At 45.2% G+C, this 25106-nt stretch overlaps 1 protein-coding gene across 6 annotated transcripts in view; it reads right to left on the bottom strand.

Moving 5' to 3' along the window:
• Nucleotides 1-21211, bottom strand: part of URI1 (URI1 prefoldin like chaperone) — a 92644-nt gene extending 71433 nt beyond the window's left edge. For 2 of the 6 annotated variants that reach the window (XM_055104385.2, XM_055104390.2), the window contains exon 1: nucleotides 21071-21208. In XM_055104385.2, the coding sequence (XP_054960360.1) occupies nucleotides 21071-21133 (63 nt within the window). In that variant the 5' untranslated portion in view covers nucleotides 21134-21208. Of the gene's footprint in view, nucleotides 1-1801; nucleotides 2209-21070 lie in introns of those variants that run through there. The other 4 variants (XM_055104388.2, XM_003816217.5, XM_003816218.6 and 1 more) reach the window with 4 other exon arrangements.
• Nucleotides 21212-25106: the final 3895 nt, after the last annotated feature.

Here is a 25106-nt window from a genome sequence, read left to right as displayed (position 1 = left end):
CAGAATAAAACTAAGGATATCTTTTTAATATGCCAAATGGCAGAAAATATATCAAGTCAGCATTATGCACGTATTATACACTGAAGGAGGTGAAATTAACCCACTGCAGCAGAGGAAAGGCAATAGAAACACCATCCTCTGAGGGTCTGTGTCACATTCTCTGAAAGAATAAAAAACGCCAAGTTTTGGCAAAAGGAGTAAGATTTCATGAGGGGCTGTTTTTTCTTTCTTCTTTTTCTATCTTTCTCTTTAAAAAAAAATACATTAATGTCTTATAATTTAAAGACGCCAAACTAGTTAAGTTTTATATATATACATATATATATGAATGACAGGGTCTCACTCTGTCGCCCAGGGTGAAGTGCAGTTGCACGACCATGGCCCACTGCAGCCTCAAATGCCTGAGCTCAAGTGATCCTCTCACCTCAGCCTCCCAAGTACGTGGGACTACAAGTGTGCACCACCATGGCCCGGCTAATTTTTTGTATTTTTTTATATAGACGGAGGTCTCCCTGTGTTGCCCAGGCTAGTCTCGAACTCCTTGGCTTCAAGCAATTCCACGACCTTGACATCCCAAGCAGCTGGGATTACAGGTTTGAGTCACCACCCTAGCCACTGGATTTTTAAACCTTCATCTTGAAAACATGGCTTCCAAACCTAACAGTTGCGTTATTAGAGAAAAATGGCTAAGAAATGCAAATCCAACCCACAAAATAATTTAAACCAACCAGAACAAAGGAAGATTCCCGCAGTTCATCCCAACAGGTGGTTTCCAAGCAAACGAGGGTTTCTTAAGTTCTATCAAAACCCCCATCTAGTAGAACTGAGTATATTTTTGTATCTATGTAAAGTCGTTCTTATAAAGGAATGTTCAATTAAAAAGTTAAGAACTTTTAAACTGCTTATAGTGTTGAAGCAACTTCCTAACCCTTTATAATCCATGCTCTTCCAAAAATGACATAAAATATTTTAAGCAAATTAAATACTGCTTTTCAAAGTAACAATTTCAAGGCACTTGAGGGGACAGAACCAATCTGAAAGACCACAGAATCCACAGAAAAAATCAGATTTAACAATAAAACTATTTCTTAAATTGGGAATACTTCTTTATATAAAGTCCCACTAGGAAACACAAAACTTTGTACCCTTTTAACCAGTAGTTTAAAACTCATTTATTATACGATGAAATTAAAATTTGTAAAAATGAGCCGGGTGCGGTGACTCAGGCCTATAATCCCAACACTTTGGGAGGCGAGGTGGAGAAGGGTAGGAGGGGGAGGATCGCTTGAGGCCAGAAGTTCGAGATTAGCCTGGGCAACATAGTGAGACTCTCTTTTTTTTTTAATGTTTAAATGGCATTATATTGTGACAAATATTAAATAACCAAATATTGCACAGGAAGCATTATCATGACAAACGCGGTAAAACTTTTCCGTGCAATCAAAGAGCAACAAACAGTACACATTTTAAGCAATGTTTAGGTCATTACAAGCTACAAATATTAAGGCCAACGCTTCCGTTGACAGCGTGCTGCCCCCGCCCCCAAATTCCCACGCGCTGCCGCACGCCTTCAGCTCAGAAGCCCCCTTTCCTGGGCAGGCGAACGGGCTGCACACCCCTCACTCCGCTGCGAGGTCAAAGGGCTGCAGACAAAGACAACAGAAGCACGTGACAAAAGTTTCTCCCCGTTCCCTCCGGGGGCCCGGGCAGCTGGGCCTAGGCCACGCGGGGCGGCGGCCCAGAGCACAGGCAGGGGCAGCCCGGCGGGCGGAGGCGGAAGCGGCGCGGGGCTGCTAGTTACCTTTTCCTGCTCCTCGCGCAGCCGCGCCACATCCGGGGCGCGCAACGGAACCGGGGCAGGGGCCGGGGCCGAAGGGGGCGAGGGGTCGGGGGGCGTCTCCACGGTGGGCGCCTCCATGACGGGCCCGCGGGCCTCAGCGCGGCGTGTGAGTCCTGAACCAGCGCCTGCGCAGGCGGCGCGGCCGGCGGTTGCCCAGCGCCCGCGCGCCCGCCCTCAGGCACCGCGCGCCCCGCGCCCAGGAGGCCGCGCCCGCCGCCGCCCGCTGCCGCATCTCACACGTGCATGTCGCCGCCGCCGCCGCCCCGCAGCGGGCTCCGAGTAGCAGGCCGCCTGCCAGGTACCGAGACGCCTCTCCGGTGCGGGCCCAGCCAGGCGTCCCGTGGCGGCCGCGCCTCCCCACACGCCCCGCCTCTCTGGCACGCCGGAAGCAAGCGCGCAGGCCCCGCGCCCGACACGCCCAGCTCGCGCAGGCCCCGCCCCCAGGGGAGGGCGCTTGATGCGAACCGCGTGGCTGGGGCTGGCGGTGTCCGCTGCCGGGCTGCGTTTGCATCCCTCTGGAAGCTTACATTTTATGCCGATATTTCTTTCTTTTTTTTTTTTGAGATTACGTATATGAAAGCACTAAATATAGGCTTTGAAACCTTAAAAAAAAAAAGCTTACATTCTATAGAAGCTCCACGCCCAGGAAACGCTCGGCAACAAGAGCCGCGTGTCGCCTTGAGTGCCCCATCTCCCTCCCCGTCGTTTGGCGCTGCATCTGTATCTGTATCTAGGAGCTTAATTCATGTACTAGAGCTGTTTCATAAGCACATTTAATTTTAGCAAATTCAACTCTTCCTGTGCCTTTTTAGTGAGTTGAAATATACAATTATATTTTGCATGTTCATTAATTACTGTACACATTGTATTTTCTCTTATATAAATTAAGCTACTGTACTAATTTTAATATGCTGCTATGAATGGACTAAGAAATTTTCCAAGGATAACTTTGCCCCCACTTTTTTTTTTTTTTTTTTTAAGAGATCGAGTCTTGGTCTGTCACCCGGGCTGGAGTGCAGTAGTGCCATCATTTCTCACTGCAGCCTCAAACTCCTAGACTCAAGCGATCTTCCCACCTCAGCCTCAGGAGTAGCTGGGACCACTGGCCCGCACCAACACATCCTGTTAATTTTTCTATTTTTTGTAGAGGCGGGGTCTCACTATGTTGCCCAGGCTGGTCTTGACATTAAGCGAGCCTCCTGTCTTAGCGAACCTCCTGTCTTGGATTCCCTGAAGTGCTAGGATTACAGGTGTGAGCTACCACACCTGGCCGTTCCAATTATTTTAGAACTCCTGTGCCCACTTCCTCCTACAGCCCTTTGTACAGCCTCCTATTAACCTAACTGCGTGAAAGTGGCCTTGCCTTATCTGCTGCAGTCGCTAGCAGTAAAGATGGGTCGTGTTCGTTCCACGTCATACAGACAGGTCTAGGCAGAGAGATGCCTGCAGAGTCACAGCCTGGTGTGCCTGCTTGCTCTGCTTCTCTTCCCTCACTCCTGCCCAGCTCCCAAGTCCAGATCCACCCTTTTTTTCCTTTTTATGGCTTCAAAGGAAGAAAGCAAGGACAACTTGGGAAAAGATAAATGTTCATTCCTGTCTTTTCCTCACTGCACATCCAACCATCATCACCTCTGGAACAGCCAGGACCTGACCATTGTTACCACCTCTTCTGCCACCACCATCCTCTCTCCATCCCCAGCCACCTCAGCAACCATTGATCTGGCCTTGCTGCCCCTACTCTTGTCCCTTGTAATGGAGATCGGCTGCTGCCCACCCCACTTCCCCTCGTTTAGGGGCTTAACCCGCGACCACATAGTCCTGTGCCTGTAGGAAGCTGACCCACCCCCTAGCTCCAGGCAAAGGGGGTGATGCATCTCCCTTCTAAATAGTTGGTTCAAGAATGGGTGTGCGATGTCGTCCAAACAGAGACTTCCTGGAGGCTTCTGGGAAGGTTCTTTTTTTTTTTCCTCTGTTGCCCAGGCTGGAGTGCAATGGTGCCATCTTGGCTCACTGCACCCTCTGCCTCCTGGGTTCAAGCAATTCTCCTGCCTCAGCCTCCTGAGTAGCTGGGACTACAGGCGCGCGCCACCACACCTGGCTAATTTTTGTATTTTTAGTAGAAACAGGGTTTCACCATGTTGGCCAGGCTGTTCTCAAACTCCTGGTCTCAAGTGATCCACCCGCCTTGGCCTCCTAAAGTGCTGGGATTACAGGCAAGAGCCACCACGCCTCTCCTGAGAAGGTTCTTCCTCATTCTTCAAAAGTGCTCCCATAAGGAATCAGTCTATCCCCTTGGCCAGGAAGTGCAAAGCAGGTAGCCCCATGTGTATCAGACAGCCCCCCAGACCACCTAGACACTCCAGTACTCAGAATGAAGTGCGATCTGCGGTCAGCAGAGCTGAGAACAGAACCCAATCCTTGACAGCATCACAGAACTTGATCCAGGGCTGAATCAACCAGCTCTGGAGTCTGCATCACTTCTGAACTTCCCGTTTAAAAGGCCAGTAAATTTTCTAAATGACCAGGACAATTTTCTATCATGAGCAGCCAAAGACATCCAATTCGCACACCCCTAAACTATTATCCACTCAGCAGTCTGGGTGAGCTTTTCAAAGGGGATCAGGTCATGTCAGTCTCCCTTCTAGGGCCCTCCATGGCTTCCCACAGCAACCAGAATCAAATCCAGACATCCTACTAGTATTCAGCATTGTCGGACCCACCTTCCCCACCTCCAACCAAGCCCCCTACCACTCAAGCCAACCACAACAATTTCTCTCTTCTTCAGATACTCCAGACTAGTTCCTGCCTCAGGGCCTTTGCACCTGCTGATGTCTCTGCCTGCAATATTTCTCCCATATCTTTCCATGGTTGCCTCCTTGCCATTACTCAGGCCTCAGTTCAAATAATAACAGGGCTTTCTTGATCTCCTGTCCACAAAAGCCCCTCCCCTCTCCTCTAGGCATCTGCCCTCACCTCACTTTTTAAATTTTCTTTGTAGCACTTATCACACTTTCAAATGATCAGCTTTGGCCGGGCACAGTGGCTCATGCCTGTAATCCCAGCACTTTGGGAGGTGGAGGCAGGTGGATCATTTGAGGTCAGGAGTTTGAGACCAGCCTGGCCAACATGATGAAACCCCATCTCTACTAAAAATACAAAAATTAGCTGCCGTGGTGGCACACACCTGTAATCCCAGCTACTCGGGAGGCTGTGGTAGGAGAATCGCTTGAACCTGGGAGGCAGAGGTTGCAGTGAGCAGAGATCATGCCACTGCACTCCTGCCTGGGCAACAGAATGACACTCCGTCTAAAAAAAAAAAAAAAAAAAAAAAAAAAAAAAAAAAATTTGGCAAGGCGCAGTGGCTCACGCCTGTAATCCCAGCACTTTGGGAGGCCAAGGCAGGCAAATCACCTCAGGTCGGGAGTTCAAGACCAGCCTGACCAACATGGATAAACCCCACCTCTACTAAAAACACAAAATTAGCCAGGTGTGGTGGTGCATGCCTGTAATCCCAGCTACTGGGGAGGCTGAGGCAGGAGAATCACTTGAACCCTGGAAGTGGAGGTTGCAGTGAGCCGAGATCATGCCATTGCACTCCAGTCTGGGCAACAAGAGTGAAACTCCTCTCAGAAAAAAAAAAAAAAAATGGTAGGCCAGACACGGTGGCTCATGTCTGTAATCCCAGCACTTTGGGAGGCCGAGGTGGGCAGATCCCGAGGTCAGGAGATCAAGATCATCCTGGCTAACATGGTGAAACCCCATCTCTACTAAAAACACAAAAAATTAGCCAGGTGTGGTGGCGGTCACCTGTAGTCCCAGCTACTCGGGAGGCTGAGGCAGGAGAATGGCATGAACCCGGGAGGCAGAGCTTGCAGTGAGCCGAGATGGTGCCACTGCACTCCAGCCTGGGTGACAGAGTGAGACTCTGTCTCAAAAAAAAAAAAGTAAATATTATTTTATTACCTTATTACTTTATTACTTATTATTGGTTAATCCTTTCTTCATGTGCCAGGCCCCCCACTGGGAATGGGAGACAAGAGTTGACCAAGGCAAGCACCAGCCCTGTTCATAGATGTTGGAGTCAATAGAGGGCCACTAACATGGTTTGGATATTGTTCCCCCAAATCTCATGTTGAAACGTGATCCCTAATGTTGGAAGTGGGGCCTAGTGGGAGGTGTTTGGGTCTTGAGGGCGGATCCCTCATGAATGGTTTGCTGCTCTTCTGCAGTAATGAGTTCACATGAAAGCTGGTTGTTTAAAAGAGCCTGGCACCTCCTCCTTCCTCTCTTGCTCCCTTGCTCTTACTTCCACTTGCCACATGTCGTGCAGCTCCCCATTTGCCTTCCACCATGATTGGAAGCTTCCTGAGGCCTCACCAGAAACCAAGCAGATGTTGGTGCCACATGCTTGTATGGCCCACAGAACTGTGAGCCAAATAAACCTCCTTTCTTTACAAATTACCCAGCCTTGGCTGGGCACAATAATTCACATCTGTAATCCCAAAACTTTGGGAGCCCAAAGCAGATGGATCTCCTGAGGTCAGGATTTCGAGACCAGCCTGGCCAATATGGTAAAACCCCATCTCTACTAAAGATACAAAAAATTAGACGGGCGAACCTCATGAGACATGAATAAACAGCCAGGGGAGTTCTTGATGAAAAAAGAGGCTGCTGGTTGTTAGTAAGAGAACAGCAACAGGGTGGATGCAAAACAGCTGCCATGCCCCATTTCTCAGCCCTCACCCTACCATGAGGCTGCAGGAATAGCTTTCCTGGAATGGCTGGCTGGTTGCAAGGTGGGCAAGATGACCCTTGTCCTCCAAAAATTGGGGGATTTTTGAGTCCTGAGGGATTAGCACAGACTCCTGTATTGGTTTCAGCCCTCTTGTGCTTCCTATGGCAGCATCCATCAGGAGATTTGAAAGTAAAGAACACCTTTTTGTAGCCAGAAATTTACAGATATCATTTCCAGGTCACTGGTTGCCTGTAAAGATTATGAAACAAAAACATCAGTAACCACATGCAATAAGGACTACACACTTTGCAAACATAGTTTGGAAAAGTCTCTAAACAAACAGATGGCTGCAACCCTCAACAAGCAAAAATCAGCAATCCCTGAAGAGGAGGAGAATCTGATTTTCAGAGTTACTACAATAATACCCAAAATGCCAAGTGCTCAACAAAATATTACAAAGCATACAAAGAAAAAGGAAAGTATAGCCTATTCACAGGGGGAAAAAAAGAATTCGATAGAAGCCATCCCCAAGGAAGCCCTTACATTGGAAACATTAGTCAAAGACATTAAATCAACTGTCTTACACCCAATGAGCTAAAGGAAACCAAAATAATATATGAACAAATAGGGGAGGCCAATAAAGAGATAGTTTAATCTTATAAAAAGGAACAAAATAGAAATCCTGGAGCCGAAAAGTACAATAGCTTGAACTTAGAAATTCACTAGAGAGATCAAAAAGCTGATCTGAAGAATCAGGAAGAAGAAAGAACCAGTGAACTTGAAGATAAGGCAATTGAAATTGTCCAGTTGTAAAGAGAGAAAAATAAATAACGAAAAATAGGCTGGCTATGGTGGCTCATGCCTGTAATCCCAGCACTTTGGGAGGCCGAGGAGGGTGGATCACTTGAATTCAGGAGTTTGAGATCAGCCTGGCCAACATGGTGAAACCCCATCTCTACTAAAATACAAAAATTAGCCAGGCATTGTGACGCGCACATGTAACCCTAGCTACTGGGGAGGCTGAGGCCAGAGAATCACTTGAATCAAGAAGGAGGAGGTTGCAGTGAGCCAAGATCATGCCACTGCACTCCAGCCTGGGCAATAGAGTGAGACTCTATCTCAAAAAAAAGAAAAGGAAAAATGAACAGAGCCTGATAGATCCATGTGATGCCATCAAGCATATATCAACATATGCATAGTAGAAGTTCCTGAAGGAGAAGAGGAACAGGAAGGGACAGAAAAAGAAATTTGAAGAAATAATGGCTGAAAACTTCCCAAATTTGATGAAGGATATGAACATACACGTCCAAGAAGCTTAACAAATTACAAGCGCGAGAAACTCAGAGATTCATACTGAAACCCACAGCCAGATTGTCAAAAATCAGAAACAAAAAGAGAATCTTGAAAGCAGCAAGAGAGGAACAACTTGTAAGGTACAAGGAGTCCTCAGTAACATTAATAGCTAAGCTTTCATCAGAAACCATAGAGGGGCTGGGTGCAGTGGCTCAGGCCTGTAATTCCAGCACTTTGGGAGGCCGAGGTGGGCAGATCGCCTGAGGTCAGGAGTTCAAGACCAGCCTGACCAATATGGCGAAACCCCATTCTACTAAAAATACAAAAATTAGCCAGATGCGGTGGTGGGCACCTGTAATCCTATCTACTTGGGAGGCTGAGGCTGGAGAATCGCTTGAACCTGGGAGGTGGAGGTTTCAGTGAGCCAAGATTGCACCACTGCACTCCAGCCTGGGCACAAGAGCAAAACTCTAAAAAAGCAAAACTCCATCTCAAAAAAAAATTTTTTTAAGTGCTGGGCACAGTGGCTCACGCCTATAATCCCAGCACTTTGGGAGGCCAAGGCAGGTGGATCATGAGGTCAGGCATTCTAGACCAGCCTGGTCAACATAGTGAAACCCTGTCTCTACTAAAAATACAAAAAACTAGCCAGGCGTGGTGGCGGGCACCTGTAATCCCAGCTACTTGGGAGACTGAGGCAGGAGAATTGCTTGAACCTGGAAGGCAGAGGTTGCAGTGAGCCAAGACGGCACCATTGCACTCCAGCCTGGATGACAGTGTGAGACTCCACCTCAAAAAAAAAAGAAAAGAGAAAAGAAAAGAAAAGAAAAGAAAAGGAACCAGAGGCCCAGAGGCAGTGGAATAACACAGTTAAAGTCCTGGGAAAAGAAAAAAAAAAAAAAAAAGACTGTCAACCAAGAATTTCCTACCAGACAAACTATCCTTCAGGAATAAAGGAGAAATTAAGACATTTTCAGATAAATAAATGCAGAGAAAGCTCATTGCTAGTAGCCCTGCTCTACAAGAGCTGCTAAAATGAATCCATCAGGCTGAAATGAAAGGAAACGTGATAGTAATTCAAAGCCATGATGAGAAAAAAAAAGAACACTGATAAAAATAGTAACTACATACATCAGTAAATATAAAAGCCAGTATTATTATAGGTTTGGTTCATAATACTTTGTTTTTCACCTATCATTTAAAGGGCAAATGCATGAAACAATAATTATAAATCTATGTTAATGGGCACAGAATGTATAAAGATATGATCTGGGACAATAATAATATAAAGAGGGAGGGAAAGAGATGTATAGGAGCAAAGTATTTGTATACTCTTAAAACTAAGTATTATTCAAATTAGGGTGTTATAAATTTAAGATGCTAATTGTGATCCCCAAGGTAACCGCTAAGAAAATAACTAAAAAATATACAGACAGGGAAAGAAAAAAGGAATCAAAATGATACACTAAAATCTATTAAATACCAAAAAAATGTAGTACTACATACATCAGTAAATATAAAAGCCAGTATTATTGTAGGTTTGGTTCATAATACTTTGTTTTTCACCTATCATTTAAAGGGCAAATGCATGAAACAATAATTATAAATCTATGTTAATGGGCACAGAATGTATAAAGATATGATCTGGGACAATAATAATATAAAGAGGGAGGGAAAGAGATGTATAGGAGCAAAGTATTTGTATACTCTTAAAACTAAGTTAGTATTATTCAAATTAGGGTGTTATAAATTTAAGATGCTAATTGTGATCCCCAAGGTAACCGCTAAGAAAATAACTAAAAAATATACAGACAGGGAAAGAAAAAAGGAATCAAAATGATACACTAAAATCTATTAAATACCAAAAAAATGTAGTAGTGGAGGAATTGAGGAACAAAGTTAAAAAAATGTACAGAAAAGCAAATAGCTATTAAATAAATGGCAGAATTAAATCCTTTATTGGTAATTACTTTAAATGTAAATGGACTAAACTGTCTAATTAAAGGGCAGAGATTGATAGAATGGATTTCTAAAAATTATTAATTTATATGCTGTCTGCAAGAGACTTACTTTGGATCAAAAGATTCGAAAGGATGGAAAGTAAGAAAATAATATGGGCATGTTGGCTCATGCCTGTAATCCAAGCACTTATGCTACCAATTCCCTGGGAAGCCAAAGCAGGTGGATCACTTGAGCCCAGGATTCAAGACTATCCTGAGCAACATAGTGAGACCTGGTCTCTAAAAATAAATAAATAAATAAATAAATAAATAAATAAATAAATAAATAAAATAAAATAAAAATAAGCCAGGTTTGGTGGCACATGCCTGTAGTCACAGCGACTTGGGAGGCTAAGGCAGGAGGATTGCTTGAGCCCAAGAGGTCGAAGCTGCAGTGAGCCATGAGCTCACCACTGCACTACAGCCTGGGCTACAGAGCAAGACCTCATGTCATAACAGAGAAGAAGAGATCTGAACAGTAGCATGTGTGTACACATAAGAAAAACCACGTGGGATTGTAGTGAGAAGGCAGCATCTGCAAGCCAAGGGGTGAGGCCTGAGAAAATATCAACCCTGCTGACACCTTGATCTTGGACTTACAGCCTCCAGAATTGTGAGAAAATAAATTTCCATTGTTTAAGCTACTCACTTCGTGATAAAGTGTTATCATGGCCCTAGCAAACTAACATATCAATAACCTAACTATGTGGCTTAGGTAACTAGAAAAAGAAGAGTAAACTAAAACCAAAACTAGCAGAAAGATGGAATAAGGCCAGGCATGGTGGCTGATGCCTGTAATCCTAGCAATTTGTGAGGCCAAGGCAGGTGGATCACCTAAGGTCAGAAGTTCAAGACCAGCCTGGCCAACATGGTGAAACCCCGTCTCTTCTAATAATACAAAAATTAGCCGGGCGTGGTGGCAGGCACCTGTAATCCCAGCTACTTGGGAGGCTGAGGCAGGAGAATCACTGAAACCTGGGAGGTAGAGGTTGCACTGAGCCGAGATGGCACCACTGCACTCCAGCCTGGGTGACAGAGCAAGACTTCATCTCAAAAAAAAAAAAAAAAAAAAAAAGGGAAGAAAAGAAAAAGAAAGAAGGAATAACAAAGATTAGAGTGGAGAAAAACAAAACAGAAAATAGAAAAATGATAGAGGAAATCAATGAAAATAAAAGTTGATTTTTTTTTTTTTTAAAGAGATCGAGTCTCACTCTGTTGCCCAGGCTGGAGTGCAGTAGCACAGTCTCGGCTCACTGCAACCTCCGCCTCCCAGGTTCTAGCAATGCTCCTGCCTCAGCCTCCTGAGTAGCTGGGATTACAGGTACACACCATCACGCCTGGCTAATTTTTTTGTATTTTAGTAGAGATAGGGTTTCACCGTGTTGCCCAAGCTGATCTTGAACTCCTGAGCTCAGGCAATCCACCCACCTCAGCCTCCAAAAGTGCTAGGATTACAGGAGTGAGCCACCACACCCAGTGAAAAGTTGATGTTTTTAAAGATCAACAAAATTGACTAAGAAAAAAAGAGAAAAGAGTCAAATTACTAAAATCAGAAATGAAAGTGAGACAGTACTGTTTTGCAGAAATAAATTGGATAATACTATAAACAATTGTACTCCAAAAAATCGGAAAACCTTAGATGAAATGTACAAATTTTTAGAAAAACACAAACTACCAAAACTAACTCAAGAAGAAATAGAAAATCTGATTGGATCTATAACAAGTAAGGATATTGAATCAGTAATCAAAAACTTTCCAACAAAAAAGCCCAGGAACAGATTGTTTCAAGATGAATTCTACTGAACATTTAAAGAAGTAACACAAATCCTTCTCAAACTCTTCTAAAGATTGAAGAGGAAAGAACACATTCTATGAGGCCAGCAAGACAAAGACACTGAGAGAAAAGAAAACTGCAGACCACTGCTCCTTATGAACATAAACACAAAAATTCTCAACAAAATACTAACGAATTTGGCAGCGTATTTGTAAGATTATATACCATGAACAAGTGGAATTTATTCCAGAGACACAATGGTGATTCACCATATAAAAATAAATCGATGTAGTCCGGGTGTGGTGGCTCACACCTGTAATCCCAGCACTTTGGGAGGCTGAGGCGGGTGGATCACCTGAGGTCAGGAGTTCGAGACCAGCCTGGCCAACATGGTGAAATTCTGTCTCTACTAAAAATACAAAAAATTAGCTGGATGTTGTGATGGGCACCTGCAATCCCAGCTACTCAGGAGGCTGAGGCAGGAGAATTGCTTGAACCCGGGAGGCAGAGGTTGCAGTGAACCGAGATCGTGCCACTGCACTCCAGCCTGGGCAACAAGAGGGAAACTCAGTCTAAAAAAAAAAAAAAAAAAAAAAAGGAATGAAGGGGGGAAAACCACATAATAATCTCAAATGGGCCTGGCACGGTGGCTCACGCCTGTAATCCCAGCACTTTGGGAGGCCGAGGCAGGTGAATCACCTGAGGTCAGGAGTTCAAGACAAGCCTGGCCATTATGGTGAAACCCCATCTCTACTAAAAATACAAAAATTAGCCGGGTGCGGTGGCAGACACCTGTAATCCCAGTTACTTGGGAGGCTGAGGCAGGAGAGTCACTTGAGCCCGGGAGGCGGAGGTTGCAGTAAGCTGAGATCACACCACTGCACTCCAGCCTGGGTGACAGACCAAGACTGTGTCTCAAATAATAATAATAATAATCATCATCATCATAATCATCATCTCAAATGATGCCGAAAAAGCATTTGACAAAATCCAACATCAAGATAAAACACTTAGTAAAGTAGGAATAGAAACGAACCTCTTCAACGTTATAAGGACCATATAAGAAAAGCCCATAACTAACATAATAATGAAAGACTGAAGATTTTTTTCCTCTAAATTGGGAACAAGACAAGGATGCCCACTTTTACCACTACTATTTAGCGTAGTACTAAGAGTTCTAGTCACAGCAACTAGGCAAGATAAAGAAATGAAAGGCAGCCAAGTTAGAAAAGAAGAAGTAATATTATCTCTCTTGGTAGATAATATAATCTTATATGTAGAAAATCCTAATGAATACCCACCCAACACACACACACACACACACACACAACTGTTAGAGCTAATAAATTCAGCAAAGCTGCAGGATACAAAATCAACACACAAGAATCAGTTTCTATATAGTAGGATATATATTTCTAAGTAGTAGGAAACAACAATCTGAAAAGAAAATTGAGAAAACAATTCCATGTACAGTAACATCAAGAATAAAATATTTAGTAAAAAATTAACCAAGGAGGAGCAAGTTTGTACATTGAAAACTACAAAACACTGCTGAAAGAAATTAAACAGAAATATGCAGAAGAACATCTTGCCTTCATGGATTGGAAGACAATATTGTTAAGATGACAATTGTTATGGGCTGAATGTTAGTGTTCTTCCAAAATGCATATGTCAGTGCCCTAACCGCCAATGGGACTGTTTCTGAAGATAGGGCCTTTATGGAAGTAATTAATGTTAAATGAAGGTGGGGCCTTGGTTCAATAGGATTAGTGTCCCTATCCTGGCAGAGATACCAGAGAGCTTTCTCTTGCTCTGCATGCAAGGAAAGACCATCCAAGGACATAGTAAGAAGGTGGTCATGGACAAGCCAGGAAGAGAAACTTCATGAGAAACTGGCTTTTCCAACACCTTCATCATGGACCCTTAGTTTCCAGAGCTGTGAGGAATATAAATTTCTATTGTTTAAGCCACCTGTCATGGTATTTTGTTATAGCAGTTTAAGCAGACTAATACAACAATGTTCTCCAAAGCCATCTACAGATTCAGTGCAATTCCTATCCAATCCCAATGGCATTTTTTTTGCAGAAGTAGGCAAACTGGTCCTAAAATTTGTATGGAATTTCAAGAGACCCCAAATAACCAAAATAACCGAAAAAGAAGAACAAAGTTGGAGGTCTCATACTTCCTGATTTCAAAACTTACTACAAAGCTACAGTAATCAAAATACTATGAAGCCAGGCAGATGGCTCATGCCTGTAATCCCAACACATTGGGAAGCAAAGGCAGGTAGATCACTTGAGGTCAGGAATTCGAGGCCAGCCTGGCCAACATGGTGAAACCCTGTCTGTACTAAAACTACAGAAAAAAAAAAAAAAAGACAGGCATGGTGGCAGCTAGTAGTATTCCTGTCTACTACTTGGGAGGCTGAGGCACGAGAATCACTTGAATGCAGGAGGCAGAGGTTGCAGTGAGCCGAGATCGCACCACTGCACTCCAGCCTGGGTGACAGAGCAAGACTTTGTCTCAAAAAACAAAAAAACAAAAAACATTGTGGTCTCAGATAGTCATATAGTCCAATAGGCTAGAATAAAGAGCCCAGAAAATAAACCCTCTAGCGTACTGATTTTTGATGAAAATTTCAAGACCATTCAATAAGAAAAGGACAGTCTCTTTAATAAATGGTGCCTTACGTAAGAAGAATATATATGGAAAAGGAAAAAAAAAAACACAAATGGTGCCAAGGAAGCTGGATATCCACATGCAAAAGAATGAAGTTGGACCCTTGCCTTACACTATGAATAAAAATTAACTCAAGATTGATCAAAGACCTGAACGTAAGACCTAAAGTCAAACTCAGAAGAAACCATAGGGGCAATCATGATCTTAGATTTGGCAATGGTTTCTCAAATAGGCCACCAAAAGCACAGGTAGCAAAAGAAAAAAACTGTAAATTGGATGTCATCAAAATTAAAAACTTTTATGCATCAAAGGACACTATCAACTGGGCTCATTGGTTCATGCGTGTAATCCCAGCACTTTGGGAGGATGAGGTGGGCAGATCACTTAAGGTCAGGAGTTCAAGACCAGCCTGGCCAACATGGTGAAACCCCATCTCTACTAAAAATACAAAAAATTAGCCTGGTGTTGGGTGGCACCTGTAGTACCAGCTACTTGGGAGGCTGAGGCAGGATAGTCACTTGAACCCTGGAGGCAGAGGTTGCAGTGAGCTGAGATCACACCACTGCACTCCACCCTGGGAGACAGAGCAAAACTCCGTCTCAAAAAAAAAAAAAAAAAAAAGAGACACTGTCAAGAGAGTGAAAAGATAACACACAGAACGAGAAGAAACACTTGCAAATCTTGTATCTTATATATAAGGGTTTAATATCAAGCATATATATATTGCACTGTTTTTTTGTTGTCGTTGAGTTGTAGGAGTTTCATGGAAAACCCCAAAATGAGCAAAGAACTTGCATAGCTATTTCTCCAAAGAAGATATACAAATGGCCAATAGGCACATGAAAAGATGCTCAATATCACTAATTACTAGTGAAATGCAAATCTGAATCACAATGACAGACCATCTCACAGCTGCTAGGATAGCTATTATTTTTTATTTTTTTATTTTATTTCTTTAATTTTTTGAGATGGAGTCTCACTCTGTGGCCCAGGATGGAGTGCAGTGGCACTATCTCAGCTCACTGCAACCTCCACCTCCTGGGTTCAAGCCATTCTCCTGCCTCAGCCTCCCAAGTAGCTGGGATTACAGGCACCTGCCACCACACCCCGCTAATTTTTGTATTTTTAGTAGAGATGGGGTTTCACCATGTTGGCCAGGCTGGTCTCCAACTCCTGACCTCAAGTAATCTCCCACCTCAATCTCCCAAAGTGCTGGGATTACAGGCATGAGTCACCGCACCCAGCCTTAAATTTTTTTTTAATTAATGGAAAATAAATGTTGGCAAGGATGTAGAGAAATTGAAACTCTCTTTCATTCCTGGTGGGAAGATAAAATGGTACAGCCATTCTGGAAGACAGTTTGGCAGTTTCTTACAAAGTTAAACATAGACTTATACAACCCAGCAATCACAATCCCAGGCATTACCCAACTGAGTTGAAAATTTGTGTCAATACAAAAACCTCTATGCAAATATTCATAGCAGCAAAGCAAGAACACGGTTTCAATATACATGTGTTTAGTGACCATGATAATGTGCAAACCAAGAATTGCCTGTTTTGAATGTGTTACTTCCTGTCTTGGAGCCTCACTTTCTCTAAATAAGAGGAAGAGCCTGAAGATTCCTGAGAGGTTTCCTACTTTGCTGGTGAAGGAACTTGGGAGTCTGCAAATGTCCCTAAATGAGTTCTGGATGTCACCTTGACCTGGCTTCACACTTAGAGTTGCCAGGTTTAGCAAATACAAATATAGGTCATTCAATTAAATTTGAATTTCAGATAAACAACAAGTAATCTTTTAGTATAAGTATGTCCATGTAATATTTGGAGCACCCTTCTACCGAAAAGAAAATTCATGGTTTATCTGAAATTCAAATTTAATACAGCCTCTTGTATTTTATCTGGCAATCCTATTCCCACTACTGCCCTTGAGAGCCTCCCCGCTTCCCCTCCACATCCATTCTCCTATGTTGCTTTGAAAATAAACAAGCATCAGGGACTGACACACTGATTTCAAAGTCCCTGCCACTTAAATGGATCCCTTTCATCTACCAGGAACTGAAGATGGAAACAAGTGGGCGGGGACAAAAGAGAGCTGAGTGAAGGGAGGTGGTGGAAAGGAAAGGGGCGTTTCGTGACATCGGCCCAGACTGCTGTCTCCACTGAGGCTCAGGGGCCTCAGGGTTGGCCTCCTGCACTCCTTCTCAACCTTGGACGCATGTTGGGAGCTCCGAAAAATAATGCTTGGGCGTGACCTGGGCGGTGGGAAGTTTTTAAGCTTCTCTAGTGATTCCTCGAAACAGCCTAGGCTGCTGTTTTCTTGCTGCTAGCAAACCAGCCAAACTCAGTGGCAAAAATCACCGCTCCCAGCCAGGCAGCCGGGCAGCTCTCATTCAGAGGCTCATGCAGCTGAGGTCATCTTGAAAACTTCTGCTTGCACATATCTGGACTTGAGATTAACTATCACCTGGGATCTCAGTAGGGCAGTCAACCAGATCACCTGTATGTGGCCTTGGCTTATAGCCTGGGCTTCTTTGCAGCACGCCTGTTGAGTTCCAAGGGAGCCAGACAGAAGTGGCATGGCCTTTTCTAATCTAGCCTGGAGTGTCGTGTAGTATCCCTTCAGCCACATTCTCTCATCAGAAGCAAGTCACTAAGGCCAGCTCACATTCAAGAAGGATGGAATTAGGCCGGGCACCGTACACGCCTAATCCCAGCATTTTGGGAGGCCGAGGTGGGCAGATCACTTGAGGTCAGGAGTTTGAGACCAGCCTGACCAACATAACAAAACCCCATCTCTACTAAAAATACAAAAATTAGCTGGGCATGATGGCAGGCGTCTGTAATCCCAGCTACTGGGAAGGCTGAGGCATGAGAATTGGTTGAACCCAGGAGGTGGAGGTTGCAGTGAGCTGAGATCACGCCATTGCACTCCAGCACTCTAGCCTGGGCAACAGAGTGAGACTCTGTCTAAAAAAAAAAAAAGCCGGGTGCAGTGGCTCATGCTTGTAATCCCAGTACTTTGGGAGGCCGAGACAGGTGGATCACCTGAGGTCAGGAGTTCAAAACCAGCCTGGCCAATATGGTGAAACCCCGTGTCTACTAAAATAAAAGATTAGCCAGGTGTGGTGGCATGTGCCTGTAATCACAGCTACTCAGGAGGCTGAGGGAGAAGAATCACTTGAACCTGGGAGGCGGAGGTTGCAGTGAGCCGAGATTGCACCACTGCACTCCAGCCTGAGCAAGACAGCAAGACTCCATTTCAGAAAAAAAAAAAAAAAAAAAGAGGGATGAAATGAGACTTCATCTCTTGATGGGACAAATGCCAAGGAATTTGTGATCCTATATGAAGACCACCACAGCTACCACTGGAATAAAGTCTCCAGAATCCATTCTCCTGTCTACACTCCCCCAGCCCAAGCCACCATCACTGCTCACCTGGGAAGTCCAGTAGCCTCTGCAGGGTCTCCCTGCCTCCCATCTCCCACCCCAGGCTGTCCTCCACACTGCAGCTGGAGTCTCGAGCCCAGAGAGTGGAGTCCACGGCCCCCACAAGCTGGTCTTTGTGTCTCCAATTCATTCGCATCCTCAAGCTCCCAGGCAGAGCCAGACTCAGTACAAGCAGGTGCTTTCCCGAGCCATGCATGAGCCTAGCTCCTGCCAGACAGGCACGTCATCCCTTGGTAGGGAGCCACAAAACTTCCCAACCCCCATCCCTTGCTCCTCCTTCAGGACCTGACCCAGACCCCTCTCCAGGGAAGCCTTCTCTGAGCATCCCCAAGGTGGGTCAAGCTCAACACCCTGGCCTTTCCTTTGCAATGTATAGGTCATTTCACACATTTTCTTTTAACCTTGTACTGCAGTTTAACACATATGCAGAAAAGTGCACAAATCCTTAGCGAATTTTCACAAAGTGAGCAAGCCTGTATATCCAGCTCTCAGGTCAAGAAACAGAACATTTCTAAGGCTGGGTGAGGTGGCTGATGCCTGCAATCCCAGCACTTTGGAAGACTGATGCGGAAAGATCACTTGAGGGAAGGAGTTCAAGTCTAGTCTGGGCAACATAGTGAGACGTCTTCTCTATAAAAAAATTTTTAAAATTAGCCAGGCATGTTGGCACATTCCTGTAGTCCTGGCTACTCAGGAGGCTGGGGCAGGAAGATCACTTGAGCCCAGGAGGTTGAGGCTGCAAAAAGCTATAATTGTACCACTGCACTCCAGCCTGGGCAACAGAATAAGATTCTGTTGAAGGAAGGAAGGAAGGAAGGAGAGAGGAAGAAAGAGAGAACATTTTTATTCGGGTAATGGGTGCACCAAAATATCAGAAATCACTGCTAAAGAACTTATTCATGTAACCAACACCACCTGTTCCTTAAAAACCTATTGAAATAAAAACAAAAAGAAAGAAAGAGAGAAAGAGGAAGGAAGGAAGGAAAGAAAGAAGGAAGATTGATTCCTAGAACCCCAGGAGCCCTCCAAGGTCCTTTTGTTCACCATCCACCATCCCTTCCTCCCGCCAGCCCTGGTAACCACTATTCCAACTTCCAATCCTTTAGACTAGTGCCATCTGTTTTTAAACTTCATACCAATGGACTCATACGGTATGTGCTCTGGGGTCTGGTTTCTGTGTCCAGTTTCATGTTAGTTCTTGTAGCATTTTAATCAGAGCCGGTTACATAATTTGTAGTGCCCAGTGCAAAATGAAAGTGTGGACCATCCCCTCCAACCCCACCCCCAACACCATTCAAAAGTTATTAAGAATTTCAAGATGGCAGCTGCAGAGCCTAAGTCAGTCACGGGATTCTTCTGAGTGCAGAGCCCTGTGTAAGTCACACACGCCCACGAAGCCATCCTGTTTCTAGTTGCCTGTTTGCTCGAGTGTCTCTTCCTTGAGGGCAAGAGCTGTGCTGGGGGAAAGTCACCATCTCTGTGGAGTTTCTTCAGCCTTCATTCATTAAAACCTCACAGAGGCCCTGAGGCCAAGAAGGAGGGTGATCATTATAAGCATCACACCTGTTTAATTGATGCAATGTCTAGACTGAAAATGCTGCGGGACTCAGCCAAGGTCCCCCAGTGAGTGAGTGCAGGGGCGGACCTCACACACAAGCCCTCTGGCTCTAGGCAGCCTCCCCCTGCCTCCAGCTCTGCCCTAGAATCTACTGCATGCCAGGTACCGGACCCAGGACAAAGGGAAAAAAGAGTTCCTGCCCAAAAGGAACTCTCAATTCAACTGGAAAACAAAAACAGGACTTACACACATGAAGACATTATTAACCAAAACATTTTGTCCTTCATGTGCGGGCCTTGTAGCTGCAAGAATTGGAGGCTGTCTCTGCCTAACCAAGCAAGAAGGATCAACAAGAGAGGGTGCAGCCAGGTGTGGTGGCTCACGCCTGTAATCCCAGCACTTTGGGAGGCCAAGGCAGGGGGATCACCTAAGGCCAGTAGTTCGAGACCAGCCTGGCCAACATGGTGAAACCCCGTCTCTACCAAAAATACAAAAATTAGCCGGGCGTGGTGGTGCATGCCTGTGATCCCAGCTACCTGGGAGGCTGAGGCAGGAGAACCACTTGAATCCAGGAGGCGGAGGTTGCAGTGAACCGAGATCACACTGTTGCACTCCAGCTTGGGCAACAAAGGGAGACTTCATCTAAAAAAAATTAAAAATTAAACAAAATAATAAGAGGGGGTTCAGAGAGCCTGGACAGGAAGCTGAGGGCAGGCAGAGCTCCTGGGAGCCCTAGGGAGCAGTGGAGCCCCACCCCGGCTCTCACAGGGGCACAGTCTGGTCAGTGTGCTGCTGTTGCATCTGTGCAACACACACTCCAGCCATCCCATCAGTCCCGGTATCACTTGCTCACAGGACAGCCTCTGATTGGCTGAGCTCTGGCCTGGGGCTCAACCCCTGGCTCTCCTAGAGCTGGGAGACAGACGGAGGGCCTGGCCCCTCTGTTCTCACAGTGGGAGGGAGGGAATTCCTCAGAAAGAAATCAAGGGGTCATGAGGACCAGGGATGAAAGCGAGGTGGCTAAAAAATGACAGAAACCCCCTATAATGCACGTGTTTGTTTAGATCGCCAGTACACCGAGCAAGAGTGGGGGACTCCTGTCCTTGAAACTGACTTTGCCTGTGCTTGTGGAGGAGGCTGGTAAAACCATTGTAAAAGGTGAGTCCGCAAGCACCCAGGTGTTTGTGAAAGTGTGGTGTGATGGTTGCTTTTAGCTGTCAGCTTGACTGGGTTAAGGGATACCCAGATAGCAGGTGCAACATTATTTCTGGGTGCATCTGGGAGGGTGTTTTCAAAGAGATTGGTACTCGAATCAGTAGACCGAGTAAAAAACATCTGCCCTCACCAATGTAGGTGGGCAACATTCAATCCACTGAGGGCCCAAATAGAACAAAAAGACAGAGGAAAAGCAAATTCACTCTCTTCTGGACCTGGGACATCCGCCTTCTCCTGCCCTGGGACGTTGAAGCTCCTGGTTCTCAGAACTTCAGGCTCAAACTGAATGATACCATCAGCTTCCGTGGCTCTTCAACCTGCAGATGACATACTGTGGGACTTCTTAGGCTCCTAATCACTCAGGCCAATCTCCATTATAAATCCCCTCTTCCAGGTCTATAGCTATGTCTACAGCGCCATCTGTATCTTGTTCATTCTGTTTCTCTGACTAATCCATGTGGTTAAAGTAAAATCCTCAAACCTCACACTAACAGCAGAGAAGCTATAACACAGTCAAACTTCAACTCACCAATGCATATGCCAGAGCCCTCTTAGAAACGTGGCTTCCTTGAAGGGAAGACCATGTTGTCATCAGGGCAGTGACCTCCAAGGAGCCTGGAAAAGAGTGAGAAGATCCACTGGGAATAATGTGGGAAGAATTCCCATCTGTGACATAGGAGAGAGGCCCAGAATCTGGTGGACATGAAGATTCCAGTTCTATCTTGTGGGCAGGGACACATCCCCAGGCCTCACCCAGCACCCTGGGGCTGGAATACACCTCTAACTTGTATTCTACCTCCAGTCCCAGCTAGGCAGGACTATGTTCTGGGAAGTAGATTGTGGGAGCCATGTCGTTTGTGGGTGACAGCTGCCTATTGCTCCCTGGACTGAGCAAAAGAGGTTCCATTTGCCCTCACTACCTCCTCTTCCCAGTGTTAGGCAGGGCAATATCAGTGGCAACGCCATGGGGCATGGTTATGAAAGTGGGAAAATGCTTGATCCCACTTGTGCAAGCATTTGCTACTCTGTGTGTGAGTACAGCAGTCACTGAACAGGGGTGGGGGCCAGGGGCTGCTGCTTTGTATCCATGTATCGGTTAGCTATTGATGTGCAACAAATACGCAGCAATAGCTAACCGATACATGGACACTCCAAAACTCAATGGCTGAAAAAAAACAATAATGTCTTATTTTTCATGAGTTTGTGGGAGGGCTGGAGTGCTGCTGGAGGTTGGAGGCTTGGCTGAGGCAACTCTGCTCCACATATTTTACCCTCATCCTAGGACCTGCTGATTTCGTCCTTATCTTAGAGATGGCAGAAATGCACAAGATGGCATAGAGACACTCAGGGCCTCTGGAACTGGTGCACTGTCACTTCAGCCTGGTTCTGTTGGTCAACACAGGTCTCATGGCCAGCCCAGAGTCACATTGACAGGGCACTGCAAAGTGATGTGGCAAAGGGTGTAGATACAGAAAGAGGTGATGAAGCGAGGCCAGTACCCAAGGGTGAATGGAGCTGGGGGGCAGAAACTAGGAAGCCAGCTTGATCCATGCCAGGTTGCAAGGGCAAGTTCAGGCCATGCACAGAGGAGTTGGGAGAAGAGTCAAGCCTGGGGGATATCCCAGGGAAGGCACAGAGACTAAGGAGGCAGAAGGCCATGGTGCTGGTGGCTGAAAGTGGCCTGGAGCAAGCTGGCAGTAAGCATGAGTCTCATCAACTTCGCCTTGTGCCCAGAAAGGGCTTGTGCCAGAGTGCCCAGGCCCATAAAACACCACTTCAGGGCAGACCTGTTCCAAAGATCCAGAGCAATTTTAGATGTATCTGTGTTTCTGTTGTTGTTGATTTTTTTCATTTTTGTTGTTGAGACGAGGTCTCACTATGTTGCCCAGGCTGGCCCTGAACTTCCGGGCTCAAGCACTCCTCCCTCCTGCGCGTCAGCTGGGACTACAAGCATGTGCCACAGCTTGTATCTGTTTTTATTAAAACCATATTTCCTGAATTTTAGCCATTCGCATTCAAATTTTATTGATTTTTTTTGCCATATCCGCTTGCCACCTATACTAATATTTACTTAATATTTTTATTTAAATCAACTCATATTTTTTGTTGTCGTTATTTAGTTTTTATTTCATAATCATAAACTTGACTCTACAATCCAGCTAGGCATGGAAGGGAATAAGGAAAACTTGGAGCTCAAAGGGAACTGCAGTGAGAGCACAAAGATTATAGGATACTGTGAGCAAATGGGGTGGAGGAGTGCTCTCCGGAGCTAGAGAAGGAATGGTCTTGAGGTTAAGATAAAACACAAGTCGACTGGGCACAGTGGCACATGCCTGTAATCCCAGCACTTTGGGAAGCCAAGGTGGGCGGATAACCTGAGGTCAGGAGTTCAAGACCAGCCTGGCCAACACGGTGAAACCCCGTCTCTACTAAAAATACAAAAATTAGCCAGGCATGGTGGTGCTCACCTGTAATCCCAGCTACTCAGGAGGCTGAGGCAGGAGAATCACTTGAACCTGGGAGGCGGAGGTTGCAGTGAGCTGAGATTGTGACATTGCACTCCAGCCTGGATGGCAAGAGTGAAACTGTCTCAAAAACAAAACAAAACGAACACAAGTCAAGCTTATTAGAGTTGTCAACAGTCAGCAATGGTGATCTTCTTGCTGGTCTTGCCATTCCTGGACCCAAAACCCTCCATGGCCTCCACAATATTCATGCCTTCTTTCACCTTGCCAAAGAACACATGCTCACCATCCAACCACTCACTCTTGGCACTGCAGATGAAAAACTGGGAACCGTTTGTGTTGGGTCCAGCATTTTCCTTGGACAAGATGCCAGAACCTGTCTGCTTCAGGATGAAGTTCTCATCATCAAATTTCTCCCCATAGATGTACTTGCCACCACTGCCATTATGGTGTGTGAAGTCACCACCGTGATACATAAACCCTGGAATAATTCTGTGAAAGCAGGAACCCTTATAACCAAATCCTTTCTCTCCAATGCTCAGAGCACAAACATTTTCTGCTGTCTTTGGAAACTTGTCTGCAAACAGCTGGATGGAGATGCGGCCCAAGGGCTCATTGAAGAACTTGGTGGGGTTGACCATAGCTGACAGTATGGGGCCCCTGGAGGCAGTGGCGATGTGTGCAAAACTCAACTTATATTTTTAATGTAAAGATTTAACTTAATAATATTCATGAAATCATTGACTTCTGTGCTTGTTTTATATATATATATATATATACACACACACACATACACACATACATATATATGTAGATTTTTTTTCTGAGGCAGAGTCTCACTCTGTCACCCAGGCTGGGGTGCAGTGGCACAATCTTGGCTCACTGCAACCTCCACCTCCCGGGTTCAAGCAATTCTTATGCCTCAGCATCCTGAGTAGCTGGGGTTACAGGCATGCGCCACCACACCTGGCTAATTTTTGTATTTTTAGTAGAGTCAGGATTTCACCATGTTGACCAGGCTGGTCTCCAACTCCTGACCTCAAGTGACCCACCTGCCTTGGCCTCCCAAAGTACTGGGATTACAAGTGTGAGCCACTGCACCCAGCTCCAACTCATATATATATACATACATATATATATATATATATATATATATATATAAAATGGCGCAATCTTGGCTCACTGCAACCTCTGCCTCCCAGGTTCAAGTGATTCTCCTGCCTCAGCCTCCTGAGTAGCTGGGATTACAGGCACCTGCCATCATGCCTGGCTAATTTTTGTATTTTTGTAGAGACAGGGTATCACCATGTTGGCCAGGCTGGTCTTGAACTCCTGACCTCAGGTGATCCATCTGCCTCAGCCTCCCAAAGTGATGGGATTACAGGTGTGAGCCACCGCGCCTGGCCCCAACTCATATTTTTAATGTAAAGATTTGATTTAATAATATTCATGAAATCATTGACTTCTGTACTAGCTGTATCTTTACTAATGTCACAGTAAAACAAAATATAACCTCCAGGACAAAATAATTTTATATATATATATATATATATATATATATATATATTTTTTTTTTAAGATGGAGTCTCACTCTGTCGCCCAGGCTAGAGTGCAATGGTGCGATCTTGGCTCACTGCAACCTCCACCCCCCAGGTTCAAGTGATTCTCCTGCCTCAATCTCCCGAGCAGCTGGGATTACAGGCGCCCACCACCACGCCTGGCTAATTTTTGCATTTTTAGTGGAGACAGGGTTTCACCATGTTGCCCAGGCTGGTCTGGAACTCCTGACCTCAGGTGATCTGCCCGCCTTGGCCTCCCAACGTTCTAGGATTACACGTATGAGCCATCACGCCCGGCCAATTATTCATATAGTTAAAGAAAGAAAACAAGTCATAGTAGGATATTTAGAGTGTGAATCCATTTATACAGAAATCGAAAAGATCCACCACTATATATTTGAGGTAAAGTTTAAAAGGGTCAGCCAGGTGAGATCTGGAGTTTGAGACCAACCTGGCCAACATGATGAAACCCTGTCTGCACTAAAAATACAAAAATTAGCTGAGTGTGGTGGTGGATACCTGCAATTCCAGCTACTCAGGA

The sequence above is a fragment of the Pan paniscus genome, chromosome 20 (assembly GCF_029289425.2).
Source record: "Pan paniscus chromosome 20, NHGRI_mPanPan1-v2.0_pri, whole genome shotgun sequence".
Classification (NCBI taxonomy): Eukaryota; Metazoa; Chordata; class Mammalia; order Primates; family Hominidae; genus Pan; species Pan paniscus.
This window is presented reverse-complemented; position numbering and strand designations above follow the sequence as displayed.